This window comes from Ovis aries, chromosome 1 (assembly GCF_016772045.2).
Source record: "Ovis aries strain OAR_USU_Benz2616 breed Rambouillet chromosome 1, ARS-UI_Ramb_v3.0, whole genome shotgun sequence".
In the NCBI taxonomy this organism is placed as follows: domain Eukaryota; kingdom Metazoa; phylum Chordata; class Mammalia; order Artiodactyla; family Bovidae; genus Ovis; species Ovis aries.
This window is the reverse complement of record NC_056054.1, coordinates 66,719,731-66,746,129: the sequence shown is the minus strand read 5'-3', so window position 1 is coordinate 66,746,129 and position 26,399 is coordinate 66,719,731. Positions and strand designations below refer to the sequence as shown.

Here is a 26,399-nt window from a genome sequence, read left to right as displayed (position 1 = left end):
CTGTACATTATGGAGAAGGCAATGGGAACCCACTCCAGTACTCTTGCCTGGAAAATCCCATGGGTGGAGGAGCCTGGTAGGCTGCAGTCCATGGGGTCGTGAAGAGTCGGACATAACTGATTGGCTTCACTTTCACGTTTCACTTTCATGCAATAGAGAAGGAAATGGCAACCTACTCCAGTGTTCTTGCCTGGAGAATCCCAGGGAGGAGCCTGATGGTTTGATGTCTGTGGGGTCGCACAGAGTCAGACATGACTGACGCGACTTAGCAGCAGCAGCAGCTGTACATTAAATGGCATATTATTGGTTGTTAACATAACCTATGAAGCATCATCATAGCCCTTTATGAAATCAGGAAGGAATGTTATCTTTTAAGGCATTGTCTTGGTGCCAGGGGGATGTTGCTGTTTATAGCTGAGCAGGTCTTTCTGCCCATGGTGGAAGTTTTGTTGATACATAATGCACATACACAGTATACCGTAGGAGGGAGAGAGGAGGGCAAAGAGCACAGAAGATTTATATGATTAAATTTTTCTTCTCTTGCCATAAAATATGAATTTTCTTTCACATGATGTTTTTCCCCTTGCTTCCACCAAATGGCACATGGTTGTAGTCATGACTTTTTCTTCTTTTAGCTTTAATGAGATACAATTGACTTATAACATAGTTTAAGGTGACGGCTCCCCAGGCAGTGCTAGTGGTAAAGAACCAGCCTGTCAGTGCAGGAGACATGAGAGATGTGGGTTCAATCCCTGGATTGAGATGATCCCCTGGAGGAGGGCATGACAACCCACTCCAGTATTCTTGCCTGGAGAATCCCATGGACAGAGGAGCCTGGTAGGCTACAGTCTATGGTGTTGCAAAGACTTGGACATGACTTAAGCGACAGCACATACACACATAGTTTAAGGTGAACAGTAATTAAACAGGATCCAGACTGAAACTGAAAGCAATGAAGAGCTCCTTTTATAACAGACTCAATTCTAGGAAGTCAGCAGCTCTTCTGTATGAGGGAAAGAAGAGCATGATTTTGAAAATCTAAATCTGTAGCAGAATGTGAAAACTGGTCAGACGATTAAATCTGTGTTCCCAAAGTGCTTCTGCAGATTCTCCTTAGAAACCACACTCTTCCTCCAGGAGACAGCTGGACTGTATTAACACATTATTTCTAAAACAAGATTCTGGGTTGGTCATCGTTTCTGGAGTTAAATAGTAGATGAGTAAAATTTCATTTCACTTAAATAACATCTCTTTATCCTCCATCAGTTTAGGAAATTATTTTAATAATTTGTCTTTAACCAATATTTTATTTTGTGAACAAGATTTATAGAATACATTTCTTAAAAGATATTTTATCTTGCAATAATTTCCCATGGAACTCTTTCCGGAGTTCTCCCATGGAAGCTGGAAGATAACTCCAAGGGTATTTTTCTTCAGTAATAATAATAAATTAGCATAATCAAATAATATTAAAATAAGTTATTATAAATATTAAAATATGATAAATAGTAATAAAATAACAATAAAATATTGATTTAAAGACTAAAAGAGTTAGCTAGCCTTATATTCTACATCTTTAAAATCATATTTTTATTTTACAGCCTCATGGGACAAAGCAAAAACCAAAGCAAAAGACTGCGGCAGAAAGAGAGGGCAGGCAGGATGCTGTGATCCAGTTGATGAGGAAAAAAGAACTTTTTTATCTGGACTTGGGTCAGTGCCCAGCCCTCATTGTCAGTATCTGTGTCTCAAAGTTCAGGGTCATTATCCTTAACCCAGTTAAGTTTCAACTCTAGAAGTTACCAAGTTTAAGGCACTTTAAAAATCTATCTCTGATATTGTTGGGTATACTTTTAGTGGTTTGACAGAATCTTCAGCTGTAAACACTATGATTGATTCTATTTTATGAGATGAGCTCATGGCAATCCAGGTAGAGATTCTACTTTTCTAGCTGCTCTTGCATCCAGGTGTGGCCATGTGCACAAGAAGGATGATTAGAAGTATATGTACCTTACTTGCGGGTCTATGCCAGAGAACTCTGAGCCTCTTCTCCGCCAGTCACTCTTATCCATCTTACTATCTGGGAAAGATTGAAGGCAGGAGGAGAAGGGGATGACAGAGGATGAGATGGTTGGATGGCATCACCAACTCGATGGACGTGTTTGAGCAAGCTCCGGTAGTCTGTGATGGACAGGTAAGCCTGGCGTGCTGCAGTCCATGGGGTCGCAAAGAGTTGGACATGACAGACAGACTGAACTGAACTGAACTGATCTGGATATCAGCTAATGTGGCAGCAGTCAACCTTTGAATTTCCACATATTTGTGATGTCTTAGTGGGTACCGAACAGCAGAATGGAAGGAACCCGAAATTCTGAATGACTCTCGGGAAACTAGAGTGGTGGGACTGTCTTCTAAGTTATAGAAGACAAACCAAACCATCTCTATCTGCAGTGCCCTCACTTTATTCTCTCTTTCTGGCATCAGAGAGAGGGAGCTCAAACATGACTCAGCATGCTTGCTGCTGCTGCTGCAAAGTCGCTTCAGTCGTGTCCGACTCTATGCGACCCCATAGATGGCAGCCCACCAGGCTCCCCCGTCCCTGGGATTCTCCAGGCAAGAACAGTAACCTTCAAAGTCTCTATCTGCCTGTGGAATACAGTCTATGAACCAAGTTTTTCAACTTTATTCTCAGTGAGACTGTTACACTGATTACATGGACCTGATTACATAGGGGCTGATTAGCCCCTACTTTTGTAAATCTGCTCACTGCCTTCATTTGCTTTAAAATCTATTTCCTCCGTTTACCTTTTTAAAAACACTGAATCACTTTTTAAGATCCAACAGAAATGATACCTCCTCAGTGAAGCTATGTATGAAAAGTGAAAGTGCTAGTCACTCAGTTGGGTTTAATTCTGTGACCCCATGGACTGTACCCCACCAGGCTCCTCTGTCCATGGAATTCTTCAGGCGAGAATACTGGAATGGGTAGCCTTTCCCTTATCCAGGGGATCTTCCCCACCCAGCGATCCAACCCCAGGTCTGCTGCATTGCAGGCGGATTCTTTACCAGCTGAGCCACCAGGGAATCCCAATTAATAACAAGGGTACTTTCGAAAGAGAGAGAGAGAGAGAGAGAGAGAGAGAGAGAGAGAGAGAGAGAGAGAGAGAGAGAGAGATTCAAAGCAAAAAATTAATACCCCAAACCCCTTCTATTGCCTTCCTAAAATTATCCCTGAGAAACAATCACATCGGCTGCTCTGTTCCCACTGTGGAGTAAGGACACCGAAGACAACTGTGGAGGAGGGAGCTGCCTGGATTTCGCCCACATTCTGAGTCTCTAGCCTCGGTTAAGAAAGAAAAAAACCTGTAGCAATTAACGGCAGGATACTTCATGTGTCCTTTCGGTTTCATTACTCAGAAACCTCACCCATAACACAGGGCTGTAAAAACCTGCTCGCCTTTCAACTTTTAAGGAGCAGAGCAGGTTTTCGGAGGAACCAGACTCAAGGGGAGCCCCAGGGAAGAGCCAAGGAAACTAGGAATTTGACACCCCGGTGCGCCAAGTAAGTTTCCTCCTACACTTCCCCTTCCAAGCACATTTTTGTTAGCTAACAACAGTGGATCCCCTGGCGTAGACCTCACGCTGCGGGAGGGGAGGCTGCCGGCTGCCTGGCGGGAGGGTGTGAGGGCCGCTTTCCGTCTTCCTTTGGATCTGGTGCGGCGGCTGCGACATCACGTCCCTGCATGCGCTGCTCCTCCCGGGGACTCAGTTCCGGGCTGCCGCAAAGAGCCTCGCTTGGGAGGAGGAATCCACCCCGCCTCACCTTCGGAAAAGCGGGCTGAGGTCCGTTTTAGGACTGAGGGACTAAATCCCACCTCCTAAAAGAGGAGCTGAGTGGGGTTGCCCCCTCCTCCTCCTTCCTCCTCGCACCTCAGACACCTCCTCACTACTCTGCTGGGTAGTAGAAAAACAGAAAAGAAGGTGCTTAACATACGGAGGAGCCTGGTGGGCTGCAGTCCATGGGGTCGCTAAGAGTTGGACACGAGCGACTTCACTTTCACTTTTCAGTTTCATGCATTGGAGAAGGAAATGGGAACCCACTCCAGTGTTCTTGCCTGGAGAATCCCAGGGACGATGGAGCCTGGTGGGCTGCCATCTATGGGGTCGCACAGAGTCAGACACGACTGACGCGACTTAGCAGCAGCAGCAACATATAAGTTTATTAAAAAAAATTCTTATTACGTATTAACCATGTGTAATATTCCAAAAATTCTGCAGAGTTGCATGTATGTGAAATAATTCATTCTCACACTTTCCCTTAAAATAAACCATAAGGTCTAAGCCTATTTTTTCTCCTTCATTGTTTCCAAATGTGTAGTCCTTACCAAAAACAAAGCAAGACAAAAACACAAACGTTATTTTCAGTTTCCGTTTCTTGTTCTATTCCCCTTGTGAGAATGAAAAACATGTCTCAGTTTCTTTTCAACTTCTGTAAAATGGCTCAGAACATAAAGAATCTGCCTGCAATGCAGAAGACTTGAGTTTTTTCCCTGAGTGGGGAAGATCCCCATGCAGAAAAGAATGGCTACCCTCTCCAGTATTCTTGCTTGGAGAATTCCAGGGACAGAGGAGCCTGGTGGGCTACAGTGCATGGGGCTGCAGGTCAGACAAGACTGAGCAACTAACACTTTCCATAAAATAGCAGCAGAAAAGTGGGAGGAAAAAAGAGAGCAAGGATGAGTGGTAAATAACTGGGAGCTTTTTCTGGAACTCACTGATCTGAAGAGCTCTGGAGAAGAAATGTTAATCCGTCAACTTTCTTTTGCATGTAAATTAGTCTTGAGATCAGAACTCTTAATTTCTCCTTCAAAATGGTATGTGAGGAATGGAGAGGTGAGGGAGAATATAGCCTGATGGCCTGGACTGCAAGATTCAGATTCTGGCTTTAGTTCTGGGAAAACTCAGTTTTTCCATTTGCACCGTGGTAGCTGGGAGCTGACAGCCTCACATCCTGTCACATAGCCAGGACAGCAGCCCATGGTGTGGAAAGAACCCTGCCTGGAGAGATGAGAGATTAGAATCTTCTCCTGGTTCTTTGGAGAGGGGGTAGGAGAAAGACACATTTTCTCCATCCATGACCTCAAGTTTTCTCACTTGTATATGCATTGAGAGACTCATCACTGGTTCTCAACAGGGCTCCACACTAGATTCACTACCTACACCTTTTTTTGAGTGAAGACCAAGACCATACTTGACTCAGACAGTTCTGGCTGGTTTATTAATTGAATAAGGAAAAAAATGATACCCCCCAAACAAATAGGCAGCCTAAACATGGCAGCCTCATTTTACCCCCAGTCACACCCTTAAAAGTTGAGAAACAAGCATGTTGCCTCCTGGCCTTGGTTGTAAGCCATTGCTCAGGCCCAAGCTGCCTCTGACACCCCATGGGGCTGCTTGTTTCTGGATACTTTCTGAAAATTGGGAAGGACCAACTCAGCACTTCTGGGAAATAAGCAGTGCTTCCTTCTTCCAGGGAAGTTATCTCAAACTTCCCTGATGGCTCAGATGGTAAAGTGTCTGCCTACAATGCGGGAGACCCGGGTTCAATCCCTGGGTCAGGAAGATCTCCTGGAGAAGGAAATGGCAACCCATGCCAGTCCTGGAAAATCCCATGGACGGAAGAGTCTGGTAGGCTATAGTCCATGGAGTCACAAAGAGTTGGACACGACTGAGCGACTTTCATTCTTTCTTCCTTCTTCCTTAATGTAGTCCTGTGGTAGATATGTCCAAGAGTTGTACAGACCCTCCTGAGGGAAGAGTTCAGTTCTGAGTCTTTTTACATGGATATTTTTGAACAATTATGCTTCACTGAAGAACAGATATTCTTCATTGACTTTTTAATTAAGATATACTTTTTATTGGTTTATTACACACATCTTTTTCTTTCTTTCTTTCTTTTTTTTAACATACATCTTTTTCTTGATGTTGACCCACATTTCTATTTGGAAAAACAAAACCAATTTTCTGATGACTCAGTTTCCCTACACAGGGGGTGATTGTTAAACTGTGTGGCCAAAAGGATTTTGATCACTTCTAAAAAAGAAAAGAAACAAAAACTGTTTCCCTTTTGGAACCCAAACTCCTTCAATCTCTTGAATAGTATAAATGGTTCTAAAGATATTGTATTTCATTGATTTGTCATATGTCAAACTGAAGTTGTCAATCATCTCAGATTTTGATGAATACTTCCTATCCCTATCACGAATTCTAAGCTGTTCTCAACAACTAAGAGCAGGAACAGAAGAGATGCATGAAATCTGTGTCTTAACATTTCATGATTTGTGTTCCCAAGGTCACCTTAGTCCCAGGTCCTCCCTCAGCATTAGCTTTACTGCTCTGTTTTATTTTTAATATGTTTTCCTGGGAAATTCTTCTTTCAGAATACACCAGAGTATGTTACCTGAAAAAAGATACTTTCATTTTTAACATGCAGTGACTTGGAGATCCATAAAGATTAATAGAAAGGAAATCACTAATTTAGTAGCAGGAGATGTGGTTTATGAAGATTCTCCTACTTGTTATTTGGTTGCTAAGTTGCGTCTGACTCTTTGTGACCCCATAGACCGCAGCACACCAGGCTCTTCTGTCCTCTCCTATCTCCTGGAGTTTGCTCAACATTCACGTTGATACTACATGGATATGATAAATGATTAAAAAAATCATTTGGATGTGTAGTTTTGTACAGATTTGTAGTTTCAGAGTTATTGATCATTCATCATGGCTGACTTATCCAGTACTGTGAATGCTTGTGGCGACCTTCCTGGATGCCTTCAATGATGGTGGTTCCTTGTTTGGATAACCTCTATCCTCGTGTGGAAACTGAGCAGCTATGCAGAAGGAGGTTTCCACAAAAATGGTCCTGTCAAAGATGGCCTACAGAGAAGATGTAACAGAGTACTCCAGGCTTCCCTGGCTGCTCAGTGGTAAAGAACCCGTCTGCCAGTGTAGGAGACACAAGCCCAAAGCCCTGGGTCAGGAAGATCCCCTGGAGGAGGGCATAGCAATCCACTCCAGTATTCTTGCCTGGAATGCCATGGATAGAGGAGCCTGGTAGGCTACAGTCCAGGGGGTCACAAGAGAGTCGGACACGACTTAGCGCCTGAACAACAACAACAATGGACTACTCCATCAAAATGACAAACCAGAGTCATTGAAGCAGTGCATGATAATTTGTGTTAATGGTTGATGCTTCATGTTACCTCTGATACCTTGAAGCCACACTTATCTACAGGTTTACTACCATTCATAGTAGAAAGATTCTGATTCTTTTGAGTAAGAGTGTTCTAATAGATTCTATTACTCCAGTTTATGTCCTTCTCTCTCAAGCTCAGTGCTTCCTTGGTGGCTCAGATGGTAAAGAATCCGCCTGCAGTGTGGGAGACCTGGGTTCGATCCCTGGGTTGGCAGGATCTCCTGGAGAAGGGAATGGCAACCCACTGCAGTATTCTTGCCTGGAATACTGACAAGACATGGACAAAGGAGCCTGGAGGTATACAGTCCATGTGATTGCAAAGAGATGGAAACAACTGAGCAACTAACACTCACTCTTTCCCAAAGTCAGGCAATTTTTCTGGATATCTGTCTGACTGCTGAAGCAAAGTCAGTACAGAATTCAGATGTCCTCCTTGACAGAAACTTATAAACACACTTACATTATTTTGAGCTTGTTGCTTTTACTGTGTACTCTCTCCCATTCATTGTAACCCAAGTTTCTCTGGGAAGATTTTCTTACCAGATATTTCTTTACTTTGCTTTTAGTGGTATTATTATAAATCATGTCCTGTATATTGAATCTCAGGATGCTGCAAATGTGAGTAACCATAATATGAAAAATCTCAGGATGCTACAACTGTGAGCAACCATAATACAAACCAACATTTCATACAGAAGACCAGGGGGCTTAGAAAGTTGCTAGTAGTCTTAAAGTATTTCAGTTTCTTTTTCTGAGGTGGGAGTAATTCAAGTTTCCTTAAACAGTTTTATTGAGGTATAAAACAAACACTATAAATTTCATGCATTAAAAATTTACAGTTGATACAATGTACCAAGTTGGGAAAGGAGTATGTCAAAGCTGCATACTGTCACCCTGCTTATTTAACTTATATGTAGAGTACATCATGCAAAATGCCAGGCTGGATGAAGCCCAGGTGGGAATCAAGTTTGCTGGGAGAAATATCAATAACCTCAGATATGCAGATGACACCACCCTTATGGCAGAAAGTGAAGAGGAACTAAAAGCCTCTTGATGAAAGTGACAAAGGAGAGTGCAAAAGTTGGCTTAAAGCTCAACATTCAGAAAACTAAGATCATGGCATCCAGTCCCATTACTTCGTGGCAAATAGATGGGGAAACAGTGGAAACAGTGAGACTTTAGTTTCTTGGGCTCCAAAATCACTGCAGATGGTGACTGCAGCCATGAAATTAAAAGATGCTTGCTCCTTGGAAGAAAAGCTATGACCAACCTAGAACAGCGTATTCAAAAGCAGAGACATTACTTTGCCAACAAAGATCCATCTAGTCAAAGCTATGGTTTTTCCAGTAGTCATGTATGGATGTGAGAGTTGGACCATAAAGAAAACTGAATGCCAAGGAATTGATGCTTTCGAACTGTGGTGTTGGAGAAGACTCTTGAGAGTCCCTTGGACTGCAAGGAGATCAAACCAATCCATCCTAAAGGAAATTACTCCTGAATATTCATTGGAAGGACTGACCCTGAAGCTGAAACTCCAATACTTTGGTCACCTAATGTGAAGAACTGACTCACTGGAAAAGACCCTGATGCTGGGAAAGATTGAAGGTGGGAGGAGAGCGGAATGACAGAGGATGTCCCATGATAACTCGATAGGACATGAGTTTGAGTAAGCTCTGGAAGTTGGTGATGGACAGGGAAGCCTGGCATGCTGTTATCCATGGGGTTGCAAAGAGTCAGACACGACTGAGTGACCGAACTGAAGTGAACATATGTACCAGGGTAAATGTACAGTTATTTCACATGAAGTAGGCACTTTCAGAAATCTTCCTGGAAGATGTGTGAGATGTAAACTGTGAAATATTTTTACATACTATCCAGGGTGGGATGTCTCCAGAAGAACCACAAACAGAAAAAAGATTGTGAAAAATATGAAAGGGCTTATAGTTACCTATTTGTAAACCTGCACATTCTTCTGTCTAGTGGAAGCTAGCATGTAGTTTGGTGGAGTTGAGGGGAGGCAACACTGGCAAGGAGGTGCAGGGGTAGCGAGGTGGGCGGAATCTTGGGAATTGCATTTGTAGGCAGTTGGAAGCAACCAGCGAATGTTATTCAGAACAGTTCACTTTAATGGAATTCTAGATATGACCTGCTTGACATGTCTTTGCCCCTTTCTGTCTCCAGAGCTAAAAGAAGATAAAAGAAGAATTAGAAGAAAGCTGCATGAATAAAGATGGGATCCTTCATGATACAGAAAAGACCTCAGCAGGTACAGGGGAGGGTTCTGTTTACAGTGGGGTGGGGTTCTGCTCACAGTTCTGCTGAAGTGGCCCCTGAGACTCTGACAGGAGGAACTTCCAGAAGCAGGGACCTTCTCCTTCTATGAACACACTCTGTTTCATCTCATAATAATAAAGAGAGTTGTGGTTGTAGGTCCAGGCAGCCAGTCAGAGTCTTTCCTAGCACATTCCCAAACCTGCCCTTGATGTACAGTCACAGGTGAAGTCAGACATGTCTGTTTGCTTTTTCAAGACAGTTTGGTCACTGAGAAGGTGGAGGTTTGAGGGATGAAATGTTGTAGCTCTCAGGACTGACTTTTGTTTTCTCCCCTCTCTAACATCTTCCTGGAGCAGCAGAGCAGTACGAAAGAGAAGCAGCTAAGAGGGAAAAGGATTCTCTTGAGCAAAAGATTAAAGAGCTGATACAAATGTTAGAGAACCAAGAAAGAGCCTTCAAGATATTTAGAGTCAAAATCACTGGCGAGACGAGAGAAAGAGACAACCTTCTGAGAAGGATGAACAAGGGGATTGAGATGCTGGAGGTAACTTGGTGTGGGTCTGGGCAGTGATGGTAGAAAAAGCCCTCAAACCCCAGGAAGGGATGGGTGGAAATTAAAGCAAAGTCATAGAGAGAAGCACCTTGGTTATTGACTACTTTTGACTCATTAGAAGCTCTGAGTTTTTAATGGTTTGTTGTTTAGTTGCTAAATTGTGTCTGACTCCTTGCAACCCCCTGGACTGTAGCCTGCCAGGCTCCTCTGTCCATGGAGTTATCCAGGAAAGAATATTGGAGCGTGTTGCCATTTCCTTCTCCAGTGGTTCTTCCCAACCCATGGATTAAACCTGTGTCTCCTGCATTGGCAGGTGGATTCTTTACCATTGAGCCACCAGGGAAGCCCTTTTAATGGCTTAAATCCAAGCATTTGGGTTCTGATCACAGTGAGTTTCTGAAGATTCCAGGAGGACTTGGAACCTCCAAGCGTTTATAAATAACCTTCCCATGATTTGAGAGAATAACATTGAAAAATGTATATTTCAGTTCAGTTCAGTTCAGTCGCTCAGTCGTGTCCGACTCTTTGCAACCCCATGGATAACAGCATGCCAGGCTTCCCTGTCCATCACCAACTCCCGGAGTTCACTCAGACTCAGGTCCATCGAGTCTGTGATGCCATCCAGCCATCTCATCCTTGGTCGTCCCCTTCTCCTCCTGCCCCCAATCCCTCCCAGCATCAGAGTCTTTTCCAATGACTCAACTCTTCACATGAGGTGGCCAAAGTACTGGAGTTTCAGCTTTAGCATCATTCCCTCCAGAGAAATCCCAGGGCTGATTTCCTTCAGAATGGATTGGTTGTATCTCCTTGCAGTCCAAGGGACTCTCAAGAGTCTTCTCCAACACCACAGTTCAAACGCATCAATTCTTTGGCACTCAGCCTTCTTCACAGTTCAACTCTCACATCCATACATGACCACAGGAAAAACCATAGCCTTGACTAGACGGACCTTAGTCGGCAAAGTAATGTCTCTGCTTTTTAATATGCTATCTAGGTTGGTCATAACTTTTCTTCCAAGGAGTTCAGTTCAGTTCAGTTGCTCAGTCGTGTCCAACTATTTGTGACCCCATGAATCGCAGCATGCCAGGCCTCCCTGTCCATCACCATCTCCCGGAGTTCACTCAGACTCACGTCCATTGAGTCTGTGATGCCATCCAGTAAGCATCTTTTAATTTCATGGTTGCAGTCACCATCTGCAGGGATTTTGGAGCCCAGAAGAGTAAAGTCTGACACTGTTGCCACTGTTTCCCCATCTGTTTCCCATGAAGTGATGGGACCAGATGCCATGATCTTCATTTTCTGAATGTTGAGCTTTAAGTCAACTTTTTCACTCCCTCTTTCACTTTCATCAAGAGGCTTTTTAGTTCCTCTTCACTTTCTGCCATAAGGGTGGTGTCATCTGCATATCTGAGGTTATTGATATTTCTCCCCGCAATCTTGATTCCAGCTTGTGCTTGTTCTAGCCCAGCATTTCTCATGATGTACTCTGCATAGAAGTTAAATAAGCAGGGTGACAATATACAGCCTTGATGGACTCCTTTTCCTATTTGGAACCAGTCTGTTGTTCCATGTCCAGTCTGAACTGTTGCTTCCTGACGTGCATATAGGTTTCTCAAGAGGCGGGTCAGGTAGTCTCGTATTCCCATCTCTTTCAGAATTTCCACAGTTTATTGTGATCCACACAGTCAAAGGCTTTTGCATAGTCAATAAAGCAGAAATAGATGTTTTTCTGGAAGTCTCTTGCTTTTTCCATGATCCAGCAGATGTTGGCAATTTGATCTCTGGTTCCTCTGCCTTTTCTAAAACCAGCTTGAACATCTGGAAGTTCATGTTTCACATATTGCTGAAGCCGGCTTGGAGAATTTTGAGCATTACTTAACTAGTATGTGAGATGAGTGCAATTGTGCGGTAGTTTGAGCATTCTTTGGCATTGCCATTGTTTGGCATTGCCTTTCTTTGGGATTGGAATGAAAACTGACCTTTTCCAGTCCTGTGGACACTGCTGAGTTTTCCAAATTTGCTGGCATATTGAGTGCAGCATCTTCACAGCATCATCTTTCAGGATTTGAAATAGCTCAATTGGAATTCCATCACCTCCACTAGCTTTGTTTGTAGTGATGCTTTCTAACGCCCACTTGACTTCACATTCCAGGATATCTGGCTCTAGGTGAGTGATCACACCATCGTGATTATCTGGGTCATGAAGATCTTTTTTGTACAGCTCTTCTGTGTATCCTTGCCACCTCTTCTTAGTATCTTCTGCTTCTGTTAGGTCCATACCATTTCTGTCCTTGATCGAGCCCATCTTTGCATGAAATGTTCCCTTGGTATCTCTGATTTTCTTGAAGAGATCTCTAGTCTCTTCCATTCTGTTGTTTCCCTCTATTTCTTTGCATTGATCGCTGAAGAAGGCTTTCTTATCTTTTCTTGCTATTCTTTGGAACTCTGCATTCAGATGCTTATATCTTTCCTTTTCTCCTTGGCTTTTCACTTCTCTTCTTTTCATAGCTATTTGTAAGGCCTTCTCAGACAGCCACTTTACTTTTTTGCATTTCTTTTCCATGGGGATGGTCTTGACCCCGTCTCCTCTACAATGTCACGAACCTCAGTCCATAGTTCATCAGGCACTCTATCTATCAGATCTAGTCCCTTAAATCTATTTCTCACTTCCTCTGTATAATCATAAGGGATTGGATTTAGGTCATACCTGAATGGTCTAGTGGTTTTCCCAACTTCCTTCAATTTAAGTCTGAATTTGGCAATAAGGAGTTCATGGTCTGAGCCACAGTCAGCTCCTGGTCTTGTTTTTGTTGACTGTATAGAGCTTCTCCATCTTTGGCTGCAAAGAATATAATCAATCTGATTTTGGTGTTGACCATCTGGTGATGTCCATGTGTAGAGTCTTCTCTTGTGTTCTTGGAAGAGAGTGTTTGCTATGACCAGTGCATTTTCTTGGCAAAACTCTTAGTCTTTGCTCTGCTTCATTCCACATTCCAAGGCCAAATTTGCCTGTTACTCCAGGTGTTTCTTGACTTCCTACTTTTGCATTCCAGTCCCTTATAATGAAAAGGACATCTTTTTTGGGTGTTAGTTCTAAAAGGTCTTGTAGGTCCTCATAGAACCGTTCAACTTCATCTTCTTCAGCATTACTGGTTGGGGCATAGACTTGGATTTCTGTGGTATTGAATGGTTTGCCTTGGAAATGAACAGAGATTTTTCTGTTGTTTTTGAGATTGCATCCAAGTACTGCATTTTGGACTCTTTTGTTGACCATGATGGCTACTCTATTTCTTCTAAGAGATTCCTGCCCGCAGTAGTAGATATAATGGTCATCTGAGTTAAATTCACCCATTCCAGTCCATTTTAGTTCACTGATTCCTAGAATGTCGACGTTCATCCTTGCCATCTCTTGTTTGACCACTTTCAATTTGCCTTGATTCATGGACCTGACATTCCAGGTTCCTATGCAATATTGCTCTTTACGGCATCGGACCTTGCTTCTATCACCAGTCACATCCACAGCTGGGTATTGTTTTTGCTTTGGCTCCATCCCTTCATTCTTTCTGGAATTATTTCTCCACTGATCTCCAGTAGCATATTGGGCACCTACTGACTGGGGAGTTCCTCTTTCAGTATCCTATCATTTTTCCTTTTCGTACTGTTCATGGGGTTCTCAAGGCAAGAATACTGAAGTGGTTTGCCATTCCCTTCTCCAGTAGACCACATTCTGTCAGACCTCTCTACCATGACCCGCCCGTCCTGGGTGGCCCCATGGGCATGGCTTAGTCTCATTGATTTAGACAAGGCCATGGTCCTAGTGTGATTAGATTGACTAGTTTTCTGTGATTATGGTTTCAGTGTCTGCCCTCTGATGCCCTCTTGCAACACCTACCATCTTACTTGGGTTTCTCTTACCTTGTATGTTGGGTATCTCTTCATGGCTGCTCCAGCAAAGTGCAGCTGGTGCTCCTTACTGTGGACGAGGGGTATCTCATCACCATTACCCCTCCTGACCTTGAACATGTAATAGCTTGCTTCTCTAGGCCCTCCTGCGCCCGGGCCCAGCCACCACTCCTTGGATGTGGTGTTGCTCCTCCTGGCCACCACCCCTGGCCTCGGGCATCGAGTTGCTCCTCCCGACCTCCCTACCTGGCCTCAGGCATGGGGTAGCTCCTTCCAGCCTCTGCCCTTGGCCTCAGACATAGGGCTGCTCCTGCGCTGTCGCATCTTGGCACTCTCGGCTGCTGCCCCTGACCTCGGACGCGGGGTAGCTCCTCTCGGCTGCCGCCCCTGACCTCAGACGTGGGGAGGTCATGTATATTACCATATGTGAAATAAATCACCAGTCCAAGTTTGATGCATGAAACAGGGCGCTCAAAGCTGGTGCACTGGGACAACCCTGAGGAATGGGATGGGGAGGAAGATGTGAGGAGAGTTCAGGGTGGGGGATACATATACGCGCATGGCTGATTCATGTCAGTGTATGGCAAAAACCACCACAATACTGTAAAGTAATTAGCCTCCAATTAAAATAAATAAATTAACTTAAAAATAAAAACTTCTCCCAGAGCTTGTGTTGTTGTTTTGAGGGATTCCTGGATGATCTCTTGGAGTCAGTATTAAATAGGATTCCCAGGGTTTTCAGGTGGTTATTCTGAGTGTATCTACTAGATGCCGGAGATGTTACTGGAGTAGTACATGTAATTTGTCTTAATAGTTGATTCTTCATGTCACCCACTTTACCTCAATGCCATCTTATTGGCTACAGATTTACTACTATTCAAACCCTGATGGCTCAGTGGTAAAGAATCCACTTGTAATGCAGGAGACTTGGATTCAATCCCTGGGTTGGGAAGACCAACCCGGTCCAGTGTTCTTGCCTGAGAAACCCCGTGGACAGGGGAGCCTGGCGGGCTATACAATCCATGGGTTTGCAAGAGTTGGACACAACTTAGTGACTAAACCACCATCATAGTAGCAGGATCTTGATTCCTTTAAAAGAGTCTAAATCACTATATTACTCCAAGTGATCTTCTCCTGTTCCAAACTCAGGCACTGTTTCTGGAAAACTGTCTGACCTCTGAAGAAGAGCAAAGACACTCAGATGTCCTTGACAGAACATGCCCCAAATTTCTGTATCTACTTGGAACATGCCTAGCTTATTTTTAGCTTGTTGCTTTTTTTGTACATTCTCTATATTCACAATAAACCAAGTTTCTCTGGGAAGATTCTCTTACCAGATCAGTCTTCATCTTTACTTTGCTTTTAGTTGTATTACTGTTAACCATATCCTGTAGATAGAATCCTAGGATGCTACAACTGCAATGAACCATAGAGATTATATAATATAAATTAAACATATTGCAAACATGGCTTAAGGAGTTGACACTTATTAGTAGTCACAAAGAGACTATTTTCCCAGATGGAGTAATTCAAGTTTTCTTAAACAGTTTTATTGAGAGATAATTAAAAAAAAACTACCAATAAAATTTTATTTATTAAAAATACATGATTGATATGAATTACTCATGTGAATGTACACAGATTTCACATGGGGAAGGTGTTCTCTGAAATCTTCCTGAAAGAGGCATATGATGTAAATTTTGAAAAACTGGTACATCTTATTCAAGGTGGGATGTTATCAGAAGAGTCAAAAGCAGAAAAAACAGCATATGAAAAATATAAAAGTCTCCAAGTTTGCATATTTATAAAATTGCACATTCTTTTGATGGGTGGAAGCTAGCATGTTGAGGGGGAAGCAACATGGTGAGGAGGCTGCAGGGGTAGCCAGGTAGGTGGGATATGGAAAATTTACATGTAGGCAGTGAGAAGCAACCAGGAAATGGTGCTTGAAACAGTTCATTTCTCAGAATGTTTCAGTGGAAGTTTAAGTTTGACCTGCCTGATGTGTCTTTGCCTCTTTGTGTCTCCAGATCTTAAGAAAGATAAGGGAAGAACAAGAGAAATACTACATGAAGAAAGGTGAGGAGTGGAGAGAGGCTCAAGAAAGAGTGGATATATGTATATGTATATGTGTATATATATATAATTATGACCGATTCATGTTGTATGGCAGAAACCAACACAACATTCTAAAGCAATTTTGTTCCAATTAAAAAAAAATGTTGATTAAAATTTGAAAAAAAGAAAGATTCTTCATGATTCAGAAAAGCCCTCAGCAGGTGCAAGGTGGGCTCTCCTCACAGTAGAGAGGGGAGGTTCCTGCAGTGCCCTCTGGGACTCTGACAGGAGAACTTCCAGAAGGATGAGCTTCCTCACCTCTTGTGAACTCACTCTACTACATCTGAAATAACAAGGAGAGTTGTGGTTGTAGATCTAGCCAGCCAGTCATGGCCTTTCCTAGCGTGTTTTCACACCTGCCCTGATGTGTGGTCGCAGGTAGATTCAAAGATGTCCATCTGATTTTTTTCAGACAGTTTGGTCACTGAATGTGGAGGTTTGGGGGATGAGAGGTTGAAGCTCTCAGAGTTGACAGTTGTTTCCTTTCCTCTCTAAAAATCTTCCTGGAACAGAGGAGCAGATCAAAAGAGAGGCAAGCGAGAGGGAAAAAGACCCTTCTGAGCGAAAGGTTGAAGAGCTGCAGCGACAGTTGGAGAACCAAAAGGGAGTTTTGGAGAGCTTAAGAGCCAGAGTGAGAAAGCAGATGAGAGAAAGAGAGAAGACCTCAGCAGGTACAGGGGAGAGTTCTGCTCACAGTGGGGTGGGGAGGTTCTTGCAGTGCCCTGTGAGACTGCTACAGGAGGAGTTTCCCAAAGCGAGGGCCCTGTTCTCCTTCTCTGAACACACTCTAAGCTCTATCTGAAAACAGCAAGGTAAGTTGATATAGGTCCAGCCAGGCTGCCAGAGCCTTTCCTAGCACCCTCCCCAAACTGCCCTTGATGTGTGGTCACAAGTGACTTGAAATGTTTTACGTGTCCACCTGCTTCTACATTTTGGTCAAGAAAAGTGGGTTGGGTGCTGGAGAGTGTAGGTCTCAAATCTGACTGTTGTTTTCTTCCTCCTCTAAATCCTTCCTGCAGCAGAAGAGTGGGCCAGAGGAGAGGCAACTGAAAGGGAAAAGGAACCTCTTGAACAAAAGGTTAAAGAATTACAGTCAAAGATGGAGGGCAACAGAAGTGTCTCCTTGAAGGGAGCTAGACTCAAAACAACAAAGAAGATGAGAGAAAGAGAAAACCTTCTGAGAAGGATGAACAAGAGGTTTGAGATGTTGGAGGTAACCTAGTATGGGTCTGGGCAGTGACTGTGGAAAAAGTATTGGGACCTCAGGAAGGGGTGGGTGGAAATTAAAGCACAGTCACAGAGAGAAGCACTATTCTCCTTTATTGCTTTCAATTCACTAGAAGCTCTGAGATTTTAATGGCTTATATCCAGGCATTTGAGTTCAGTTCACAGTTTTTGAAGAGTCCAGGAGGACCTTGGTATCTCCAAACATTTATAGAATATAAATAACTTTTCCAAGCCTTGTGCTGCTGTTTTGAGAGATTCCTGGCTGATCTCATGGAATCAGTATTAAATGGGGTTCCCAGGTTTAACAAGTAGACATTCAAGTATGTTTAATGCAAGCAGGATAAGTTACTGAAATAGTACCTCATCATTTTCCTTAACAGTTGACACAGATTTAGTGCTAGTCATAGTAGGGGGATCCTGATTTCTCTGAAAGAGTTCTAATAGACTATAATATTCTATTCCAAACTGAAGCACTTTCTCTGGACATCTGTCTGACCTCTGAAGCAACGTCAGTACAGATGTCTTCCTTGACTAAACACTTGCATAATTTCCTTATATGCTTAGAAAAGACAAGTTATTTTGAGATTGTTACTTTTACTGTGCACTTACTCCCATTCAGAGCAAATCAAGCTCCTCTGCAGAGCTTCTTCTACCAAAGCTTTCTTTATCTTTATTATGCTTTTAGTTGTATTGCTGTTATTCATATACTATAGATAGAATCTGAGGAAGCTACAGCTGTGAGGAACTACAGACATTATATTAAAACTCCCTACATTTCACCTGGAAACTCAAAGAATAAAGATACTAGTATGTTTTACAGTATTTCAGCACTTTTTTCCTGAGATGCAGAGATTCAAGTTTATTTAAACAGTTTCATAGAGATGTAATTCACAGGCCATAAATTTCAGGGATTTAAATGTACAACTATATTTAATTAAATGTGCATGTATAATTGATACAAATTTATGCACATAAAAGTACAGTGATTTCATATAGGGAAGGTGGTTTAGTGAATGTTCCCAGAAAAGACGTGTGATGTAAATTTTGAAAAATTTGTGCATATTCTCTATGGTAGAATGTTATCTGAAGAGCCAGAAGCAGGAAAAACAGCATACAGAAAATATGAAGGGGACCAAGGTTATGTATTTGTAAAACTGCACATTTTTCTAACTAGTGGAACCTTTATGAATGGTGGAAGCAACACTAGCAGAGGAGGCTGGAGAGTTAGTGAGGTAGGCAGGATTTTAGAAACTTGTAGGCAGTTGAGCACAACCAGGTGATATTATTGAGAATAGTTCTTTTCTCAGAATATATCAATGAGGAGTTCAGGTTTGACCGGCCTGATGTGTCTGCCGCTCCGTGTCTCCAGATGTTGGGAATGATAAAGGACGAGCTAGGGGAATGCTGCAAGAAGACAGATGAGCTTTGTGATGCAGCCAAGACCTTAGCAGGTACGGGGGAGGGCTCTGCTCACCGTGGGTGGGGAGGTTCCTGCAGTGCCCTCCGAGAACTCTGACAGGATGAACTCCTGGAACTTCTGTGAACATGCTCTGCTTCATCTGAAAATAAGGTGGCTTGTGGTTTTAGGTCCAGTCAACCAGTCATTCCCAAATCTGCAGATTTCTAAACCTGCCCTTGATATGTAGTCACAGGTGACTACAGCCAGGACCATCTCCTTTTTCACAACAGTTTGGTCACTGGGAAAGTGAAGGTTTAGTGGGTAGAGGAGGTGGTACCTCTCAGGGCTGACTGTTGTTTTCTTTCCTCTCTAAAAACTTCTTGGATGAGCAGAATGCACTGAAGGAGAGCCATCTGAGAGGGAAACGGAGCTTCTTGAGCAAAAGTATAAGGAGATAAGTCAAAAGGTGGAGGACCAAAAAAAAGACTTCGAAGAATTTGTAGACAAAATGGTAGAGAAAACAAGACAAAGACAGAAGATTTCAGCAGGTACACGAATGGGCTCAGCACACAATAGGGTGGGGAGGTTCCTGCAGTGCTCTTTAGGAGTCTGATGGGAGGGACTTCCAGAAGCAGGGAGCTTCCTGGCCTGTGTGAACATACTCTGTTATATCAGAAAATAATAATGCTGGTTGCAGCTGTAGGTCCAGCCTGCCAGTCAGGGATTTTCCTAGGAGATTCCCCACCCTGCCCTTGGTGTGTGAACACTGGTGAATCCAGACATTTCCATGTGCTTTTTCATGACAGTTTGATCATTGAGAAATTGGACGGTTGTTGGGGGAGGGGTGTGGTGTGTGAAGGGTTATAACTCTCAGATCTAATTGTTGTTTCCTCATCTCTCTAACATCTTCCTGGAACAGAAGAGTGTGTCAAGAGAGTGGCAGCTGAGAGGGAAAAGGAACTTCTTGAGCAAAAGGTTAAAGAGCTGCAGGAACAGCTGGAGGACCAAGAAAGGGTCCCTGAGGAATTAAGAGTCAAAAAGACAGAGAAACGAAGAGAAAGAGAAAAGACCTCAGCAGGTATAGGGTGGACTCAGCTCATGGTAGGGTGGGGAGGTTCCTGCAGTGCCCTCTATGACTCCGACAGGAGGTACTTCCAGAAATAGAGCTTCCTCTCCTTCTGTGAACACACTCTGCTTTATCTGAAAATAACAAGGCAAGTTGTGGTTAGAGGTCCAACCAGTCATCCCCTTTTCTGGCACATTCTCGCACCTGCCCATATGTGTGGTCACAGGTGAATTTAGACATGTCCATCTGCTTTGCCCAGACAGTTTGGTTACTCAGAAAGCAAGGGTTGTTGGTTGTGGGCTTGTAGCTCTCAGTGCTGACTGTTGTTTTCTTCTCTCTTCTCTCTAAAATCTTCTGGGAGCAGAAATGCTATCTGAATTGGAGGTTGCTATGCAAGAAAAGAAGCTTCTTGAGCAAATGGTTAAAAAATTGAAGCAAAAGTTGAAGGACCAAGAAAGAACCTTCGAGAGATTTAGAGACAAACTCACAAAGGAGATGAGAAAAAGAGACGACCTTCTGAGAAAGATGAATGAGAGGATTCAGATGCTGGAAGTATGTCTGGTCTGGGTCTGGGCAGTAACTTTGGAACAAAGCCTGAACCCTCAGGAAGGGACGGGTGAAAAATAAAACAAAGTCATAGAGAGAAGCACTACTGCTCTTCACTGCTTCTAATTCATTGGAAGCCCTGAGTTTTAAACAAGATTCTTTAACAATTTAAGTTAAACTTCAAGTTCTTACACAGTTTTATTGAGTTATATTTCACAAACCATAAATTTCAAATATTGAAAATGTATAATATAATTGATACAAATTTACTAAAGTATTTACAGTGATTTCACTTGGGGAATGTGCTTTATGGAATGTTCCTGGAAGAAGAGTGTGGTGTAAAATTTGAAAATTTGTACATATTATCCAAGAGTAGATGTTACCAGAAGGGTTGCAAGCAGTAAAATACAGCCTATGAAAAACATGAAGCAACACAGGAATGTTACTCAGAGGAGTTCATTTCTCAGAACATTTCAGTGGAAGTTCAGCACGGGTTAGACCTGCCTGACATGTCTTTGCCTCTTTCTGATCTCCAGCGCTTACTGAGGTTACCGGAAACACTAGAGGAACAGGACATGAAGAAAGGTGAGCTCCTTCGTGATGCAGGAAGGAAACCTAGCAGGTGGACAGGAGAGCTCAGCTCACAGTGGGGTGGGGAGGTTTCTGCAGTGCCCTCTCAGACTCTGACAGGAGGAAATTCCTGAAGCTGGGAGCTCTCATTCTGGGAATGCACTCTGCTTCATCTGAAAACACAAGGCTAATTGTGGTTGCCGGTCCAGTCACTCAGTCAGGGCCTTTCCTAGAAGATTTCCAAACCTGCCCTTGTGTGTGGTCACAGGTGCATTTAGACATGTCCATCTCCTTTTTCATGACAGTTTGGTCACTAACAGAGTGGAGGGCTGAACCTCTCGGGGTTGACTGTTGTTCTCTTTCCTTTCTAAAATCTTCCTGGAGCAAAAGGGCAGGCCAAAAGAAAGGCAGCTGAAAGGAAAAACAAGCCTCTTGCACAAAAGATTAAAGAATCGCAGCAAAAATCGGAGAACCAAGAAAAAGTCTTCGAAGTATTAAGAGTCAAAATGACAGAGGAGTTGAATGAAAGAGAGAAAGCCTCAGCAGGTACAGGGGAGGGCTCATTTCACAGTGGGGTGGGGAGGTTCCTGCAGTGCCCTCTGGGACTCTGATGGAAAGAACTTACTGAAAGGAGGAGCCTCTTTTCCTTCTGTGAACACACCCTGCTTCATCTGAAAATACCAAGGAGAGTTGTGGGTGTGGGTGCATCCAGCCAGTTAGGGCCTTCCCTAGCATGTTCCCAAATCTGCCCTTGATGTCTGGTCACAGGCACAGGTGGAAATGTCTACCTGCTTCTTCAGGAGAGTTTGGTTACTGAGGATATGATATGGAGGGTTGGAGGTTGGGGGTTATAGCTTCCTGAAACAGGGAGCTTCCTCACCTCCTGTGAACACACACTGCTTCATCTGAAAATAACCAGAGTTGTGGCTGTAGGTCCAGCCTGCCAGTCAGGGCCTTTCTTAGCATGTTCCTAGGTGTATGTGATGTGGTGGAGGAAATGGTAACCCACTCCAGTATTCTTGCCTAGAGAATCCCGTGGATAGAGGAGCCTGGTGGGCTGCAGTCCCACAGGGTCACACAGAGTTGGACATGACTGCAGCAACTTAGCATGCATGCATGCTTGCATTGGAGAAGGAACTAGCAACCCACTCCAGTATTCTTGCCTGGAGAACCCCGGGGACAGAGGAGCCCAGTGGGCTGCCATCTATGGGGTCGCACTGTGTCGGACACGACTGAAGCAACTGAGCAGCAGCAGCAGGTGTATGTGGACGTGTCTACCTACTTCTTTGGGACAGTTTGGTCCCTGAGGATATGGAGGGTTGGGATTTGGGGGGTTGTAGCTCTCAGGTCTGACTGTTGTTTCCTTCTTTCTCTAAACTCTTCCTGGAGCAGAAGAGCAGACCAAAAGAGAGGCCGCTGAGAGGGAAAAGGAGTATCTTGAAAAACAGGTTAAAGAATTGGAGCAAAATGTGGAGGACCAAGAAAGAGTCTTCCAGAGATTAAGAACTGAAATGACAGAAGAGATGAGAGAAAGTGAAAAGGCCTCAGCAGGTACAGGGGAGAGCTCATTTCACAGCGGGGTGGGGATGTTCCTGCAGTGCCCTTTGAGACTCTGATGGAAAGAACTTACTGAAATGAGGAGCCTCTTTTCCTTCTGTGAACACACCCTGCTTCATCTGAAAATACCAAGGAGAGTTGTGGGTGTGGGTGCATCCAGCCAGTTAGGGCCTTCCCTAGCATGTTCCCAAATCTGCCCTTGATGTCTGGTCACAGGCACAGGTGGAAATGTCTACCTGTTTCTTCAGGAGAGTTTGGTTACTGAGGATATGATATGGAGGGTTGGAGGTTGGGGGTTATAGCTCTCAGGTCTGACTGTTGTTTCCTTCCTTCTCTAAACTTTTCCTGGAGCAGAAGAGCAGATCAAAAGAGAGGCTGCTGAGAGGGAAAAGGAGTCTGCTGAAAAACAGGTTAAAGAATTGGAGCAAAATGTGGAGGACCAAGAAAGAGTCTTCCAGAGATTAAGAACTGAAATGACAGAGGAAATGAGAGAAAGTGAAAAGGCCTCAGCAGGTACTGAGGGGAGAGCTCATTTTGCAGTGGGGTGGGGAGGTTCCTGCAGTGTTTCTCTGAGAACTCTGACTGGAGGAACTTCCAGAAGCAGGGCCCCTCTTTTTCTTCTCTGAACACACTCTACTACCTATGAAAACAACAGGCCAGTTATGGTTGTGGGTCCAGCCAGCTAGTCAGCACCTATCCTAGCACACTCTCACACCTGCCCTTGATGTGTGGGCACAGGTGAATTCAAACCTGCCCATCTGCTTTTTTCAAGAAAGGATGGTCACTGAGAAAGTGGCGGGTTGGGGATTGGGGATTGTACCTCTGACTGTTGTTTTCTTCCCTATGTATAATTTTCCTGGAGCAGAAGAGCAGGCCAAAAGAAAGGCTGCTGAGAGGGAAAAGCTTTTAGAGCAAAAGCTTAAAGAATTGCAACAAAAGTTTGAGGACCAAGAAAGAGCCTTCAAGGCATTTAGAGTCCAAATGACAGAAGAGGAACGAGAAAGAGACTACTTTCTGAGAAAGATGAATAAGAGGATTGAGATGCTGGAGGTGAGTCTGGTCTGGGTCTGGGCAGTGACTGTGGAACAGAGCCCTGGAACCTCAGGAAGGGATGGGTGAAAATTCAAGCAGAGTTGTAGAGAGAAGCACCATGATTCTTTACTGCTTTAGATTCACTAGAAACCCTGGGATTTAAATGGTTTATGTCTGGACACTTGATGCTTTCAAGAATTTATAGACTATAGACAACTTTCCCAGGGCTTGTGCTGCTGTTTTGAGGGATTCCTGGCTGATTTCTGGACTTTTCCTGGAGCCAATATTAAGTAGGATTCCCAGAGTTGTCAGGTGGATGTTCTCAGAAGCAGATATTGGTTCACGTTCCTAAGCTTCCTGCTAGTTTTCAGGCTGCTACTACATCCAAAGACCCTAATATAGATCCCTGCTAACTTAAAGCATTCAAATATGCCCAGACTTAGAAATATGGGCAACTGCCAGCTCCTAATTTGGCTGCAGTTGTCTCCAGGTGAGTTTAAACTGTCAGTCAGTCTTCAGTAGAGGAGAAGTTCTGTCTTCTCCCATCTGGAATTATTTATATCAGTTTTCTTGATCAACTTAGGAGTTCTCAATATCTCTAAGATGTGGAGAGAATTTGTGCCATTCACAAGGAAGGCCCTCACCTAAATAGCATAAACGTGGCTGAAATGTCTTATAAATTGTCCTCATGCCTGGTTAGGACTGTAGGGAAACCCTAGTGATGGGTATGAGTAAGTTTGTGCTATGCATCCTCTCACCATCCAAACCTAAACCAGGAGATGTTTCTGATGAGCATAATAACTTCTCATGATCCTTTAAGAAAGAACTCTTTAAAAGAAAATAAATTGTTAATGGAAAACCTTGTTTTGAAATGAGATTTTGAAAAGGTTTCTGTTTACTAACACATCATACATTTTTAGGCTGCAGTGAACAATGATAACGACAAGGATGATGAGGAAAACACTGAAAAGTACTGAACTTCATAGACACAGGAAGATAATGACAAAGAAAATACTTCACAGCCTTTTGTTTTAGTCTCAGTTTGGGAGAAGATAAAGCATGTGTGGTCACTAATTACTCAGATTTTTTGTTTCTTTCTTTTAAATTCTGGTAATATTAAAAGTTTTCACAAGTGCTTTTTTGATCTGGATTATTTTTATCTATGTATGTACCTTTTCTTTTATCATTAAAGTTTTAATGTAAAAAATAGAAAAATCATCTACTATAGAATATCAATTCCTGACCCACAAAGGAAAGAATTAGTGTGGTTGGATAATTAACTTAAGTGGAAATGGAAGCAACTGAGTAGAGAACAAAGAGAATGTCAAATTTGTAATATCTTGAAAAAAAGAAAAATTTTATTAAGTAATGCTTCAGAAAGTCACATATGAATAATTATACAAATGAATATGTATACTGTTTTCTTGAGAGGAAAGGACTAATTTCTTATACAAAACAACTGTGTTGCTGCTGCTGCTGCTGCTAAGTCGCTTCAGTCATGTCCGATTCTGTGCGACCCCATAGATGGCAGCCCACCAGGCTCCCCCGTCCCTGGGATTCTCCAGGCAAGAACACTGGAGTGGGTTGCCATTTCCTTCTCCAATGCATGAAAGTGAAAAGTGAAAGTGAAGTCGCTCAGTCGTGTCCGACTCTTAGCGACCCCATGGACTGCAGCCCACCAGGCTCCTCTGTCCATGGGATTTTCCAGGCAAGAGTACTGAAGTGGGGTGCCATTGCCTTCTCCGAAACAACTGTGTTACTTCACCTGTAAATTTTACGTGTTTTGAGTAAAAATTTCACAAAAGCTGATTGTAAATTTTAAATTGAGCTGATCAAACACATTAAAAAGCCATGAAAATTCAGAAGGGGTGCAGGGTTTGGGAAATTTTCAGCCATAATTTCTTCTATAAATGAAGTTTATAGAACTGCAGTCATGAGAACAATGTGCCATCAAAGCATAAATCTGAAGACAAAGAATAACAGCATGCTGCATAGTCTAAGAATAGAACCAACAACATACCTGATTAAGGTTATGTGAATAGTGTTGTTTCAGATCAGTGAGACAATATAAACAGTACATGAAGTGTTGTCAGTCTACTGGACAGCCATATAGAATGAGAGTGCCTAGATCACTTATAAATCTTGCACAAATAATATTCCAGCTTGACTTTAGATTTAAACATTAAAAATAATCTTGATAAAAACAGTAAATGTCAGATAATTATAAAATAAATGTGGAAACTTGAATTTATTTTTAAGTGACATAAAACTCAAAGATACACATTTTATGATTTTGGTGTCCTCTTTTACATCTTCATGTTTATCATTTTGTTGTTCATTTTTGTTGTCACCACTTTCACAGAAACTTTTTTTTTTTATTTTTAAAAATCTGTGTATTGGCTTAAGTGATTTACTTTCCTGTTGTGATTTTCTCTTTCCTATAGATTCGTGTTTCTTTTCTATTTAGAGAAGACCTTTCAATATTTCTTTTAGGATAGGTTGAGTATTTCTGTAGCTTTTGTTTATCTGCGAAATTATCTCTCTTCCTGTTCTAAATGGTAATTTTGCTGGGTAGAATATCCTAGGTTGCAAGTTTTTCCCTTTCAGGACTTTGAATCTATCTTTCAACTCCCTTCTGGCCTGCAAATTTCTGTAGAGAAATCAGATGATAGACTTACCAGAGTTCCCTTGAAATTAACCCTTTGCTTTTTCTTTCTTCCTTTAGAATCCTCTCTTTAACTTTTTGCCATTTTAATTGTAATATGTCTAGATCTGTTTGGGTTCATCTTGTTTGGCCCCTCTGCATCTTCATTTTACTTATATTTTTCTGACTCTTTGAATTTAGGAGTAAGAGCACTGTTACTCCTAGGGAAGTAACTCTTTGAAGGGAAGAGTGGTTCCT

The 26,399-nt window shown here is 42.8% G+C and overlaps 1 protein-coding gene across 5 annotated transcripts; it reads left to right on the top strand.

Moving 5' to 3' along the window:
* The first annotated feature begins 3,469 nt into the window (after positions 1–3,469).
* LOC101114579 (golgin subfamily A member 6-like protein 22) lies at positions 3,470–24,632 on the top strand. 5 transcript variants are annotated; one of them, XM_060411551.1, is made up of 16 exons: positions 3,470–3,562; positions 9,434–9,518; positions 9,883–10,070; positions 16,013–16,061; positions 16,613–16,771; positions 17,123–17,313; positions 18,697–18,778; positions 19,119–19,274; positions 19,646–19,804; positions 20,157–20,344; positions 20,875–20,923; positions 21,299–21,454; positions 22,301–22,459; positions 22,820–22,978; positions 23,331–23,515; positions 24,418–24,632. In XM_060411551.1, exons 2-16 carry the CDS (start codon positions 9,473–9,475, stop codon positions 24,472–24,474), a joined length of 1,983 nt encoding a protein of 660 aa, XP_060267534.1. In that variant the 5' UTR covers positions 3,470–3,562; positions 9,434–9,472; the 3' UTR covers positions 24,475–24,632. The 5 variants fall into 5 exon arrangements, with proteins under 5 accessions (XP_060267534.1, XP_027827669.2, XP_012030971.2 ...); XM_027971868.3 differs by having other exon boundaries at positions 21,293–21,454; XM_012175581.5 differs by having other exon boundaries at positions 17,120–17,313.
* The last annotated feature ends 1,767 nt before the right edge of the window (positions 24,633–26,399 follow it).

Excerpts from the sequence above, each read along its gene's own strand:
- LOC101114579 (XM_027971862.3), top strand. The coding sequence starts at position 9,473 with ATGAATAAAGATGGGATCCTTCATGATACAGAAAAGACCTCAGCAG. Across the intron at positions 22,460-22,819 it reads AAGTGAAAAGGCCTCAGCAG|AAGAGCAGATCAAAAGAGAG; the intron begins GTACAGGGGAGA and ends TTCCTGGAGCAG. Across the intron at positions 23,516-24,417 it reads AGAGGATTGAGATGCTGGAG|GCTGCAGTGAACAATGATAA; the intron begins GTGAGTCTGGTC and ends ATACATTTTTAG.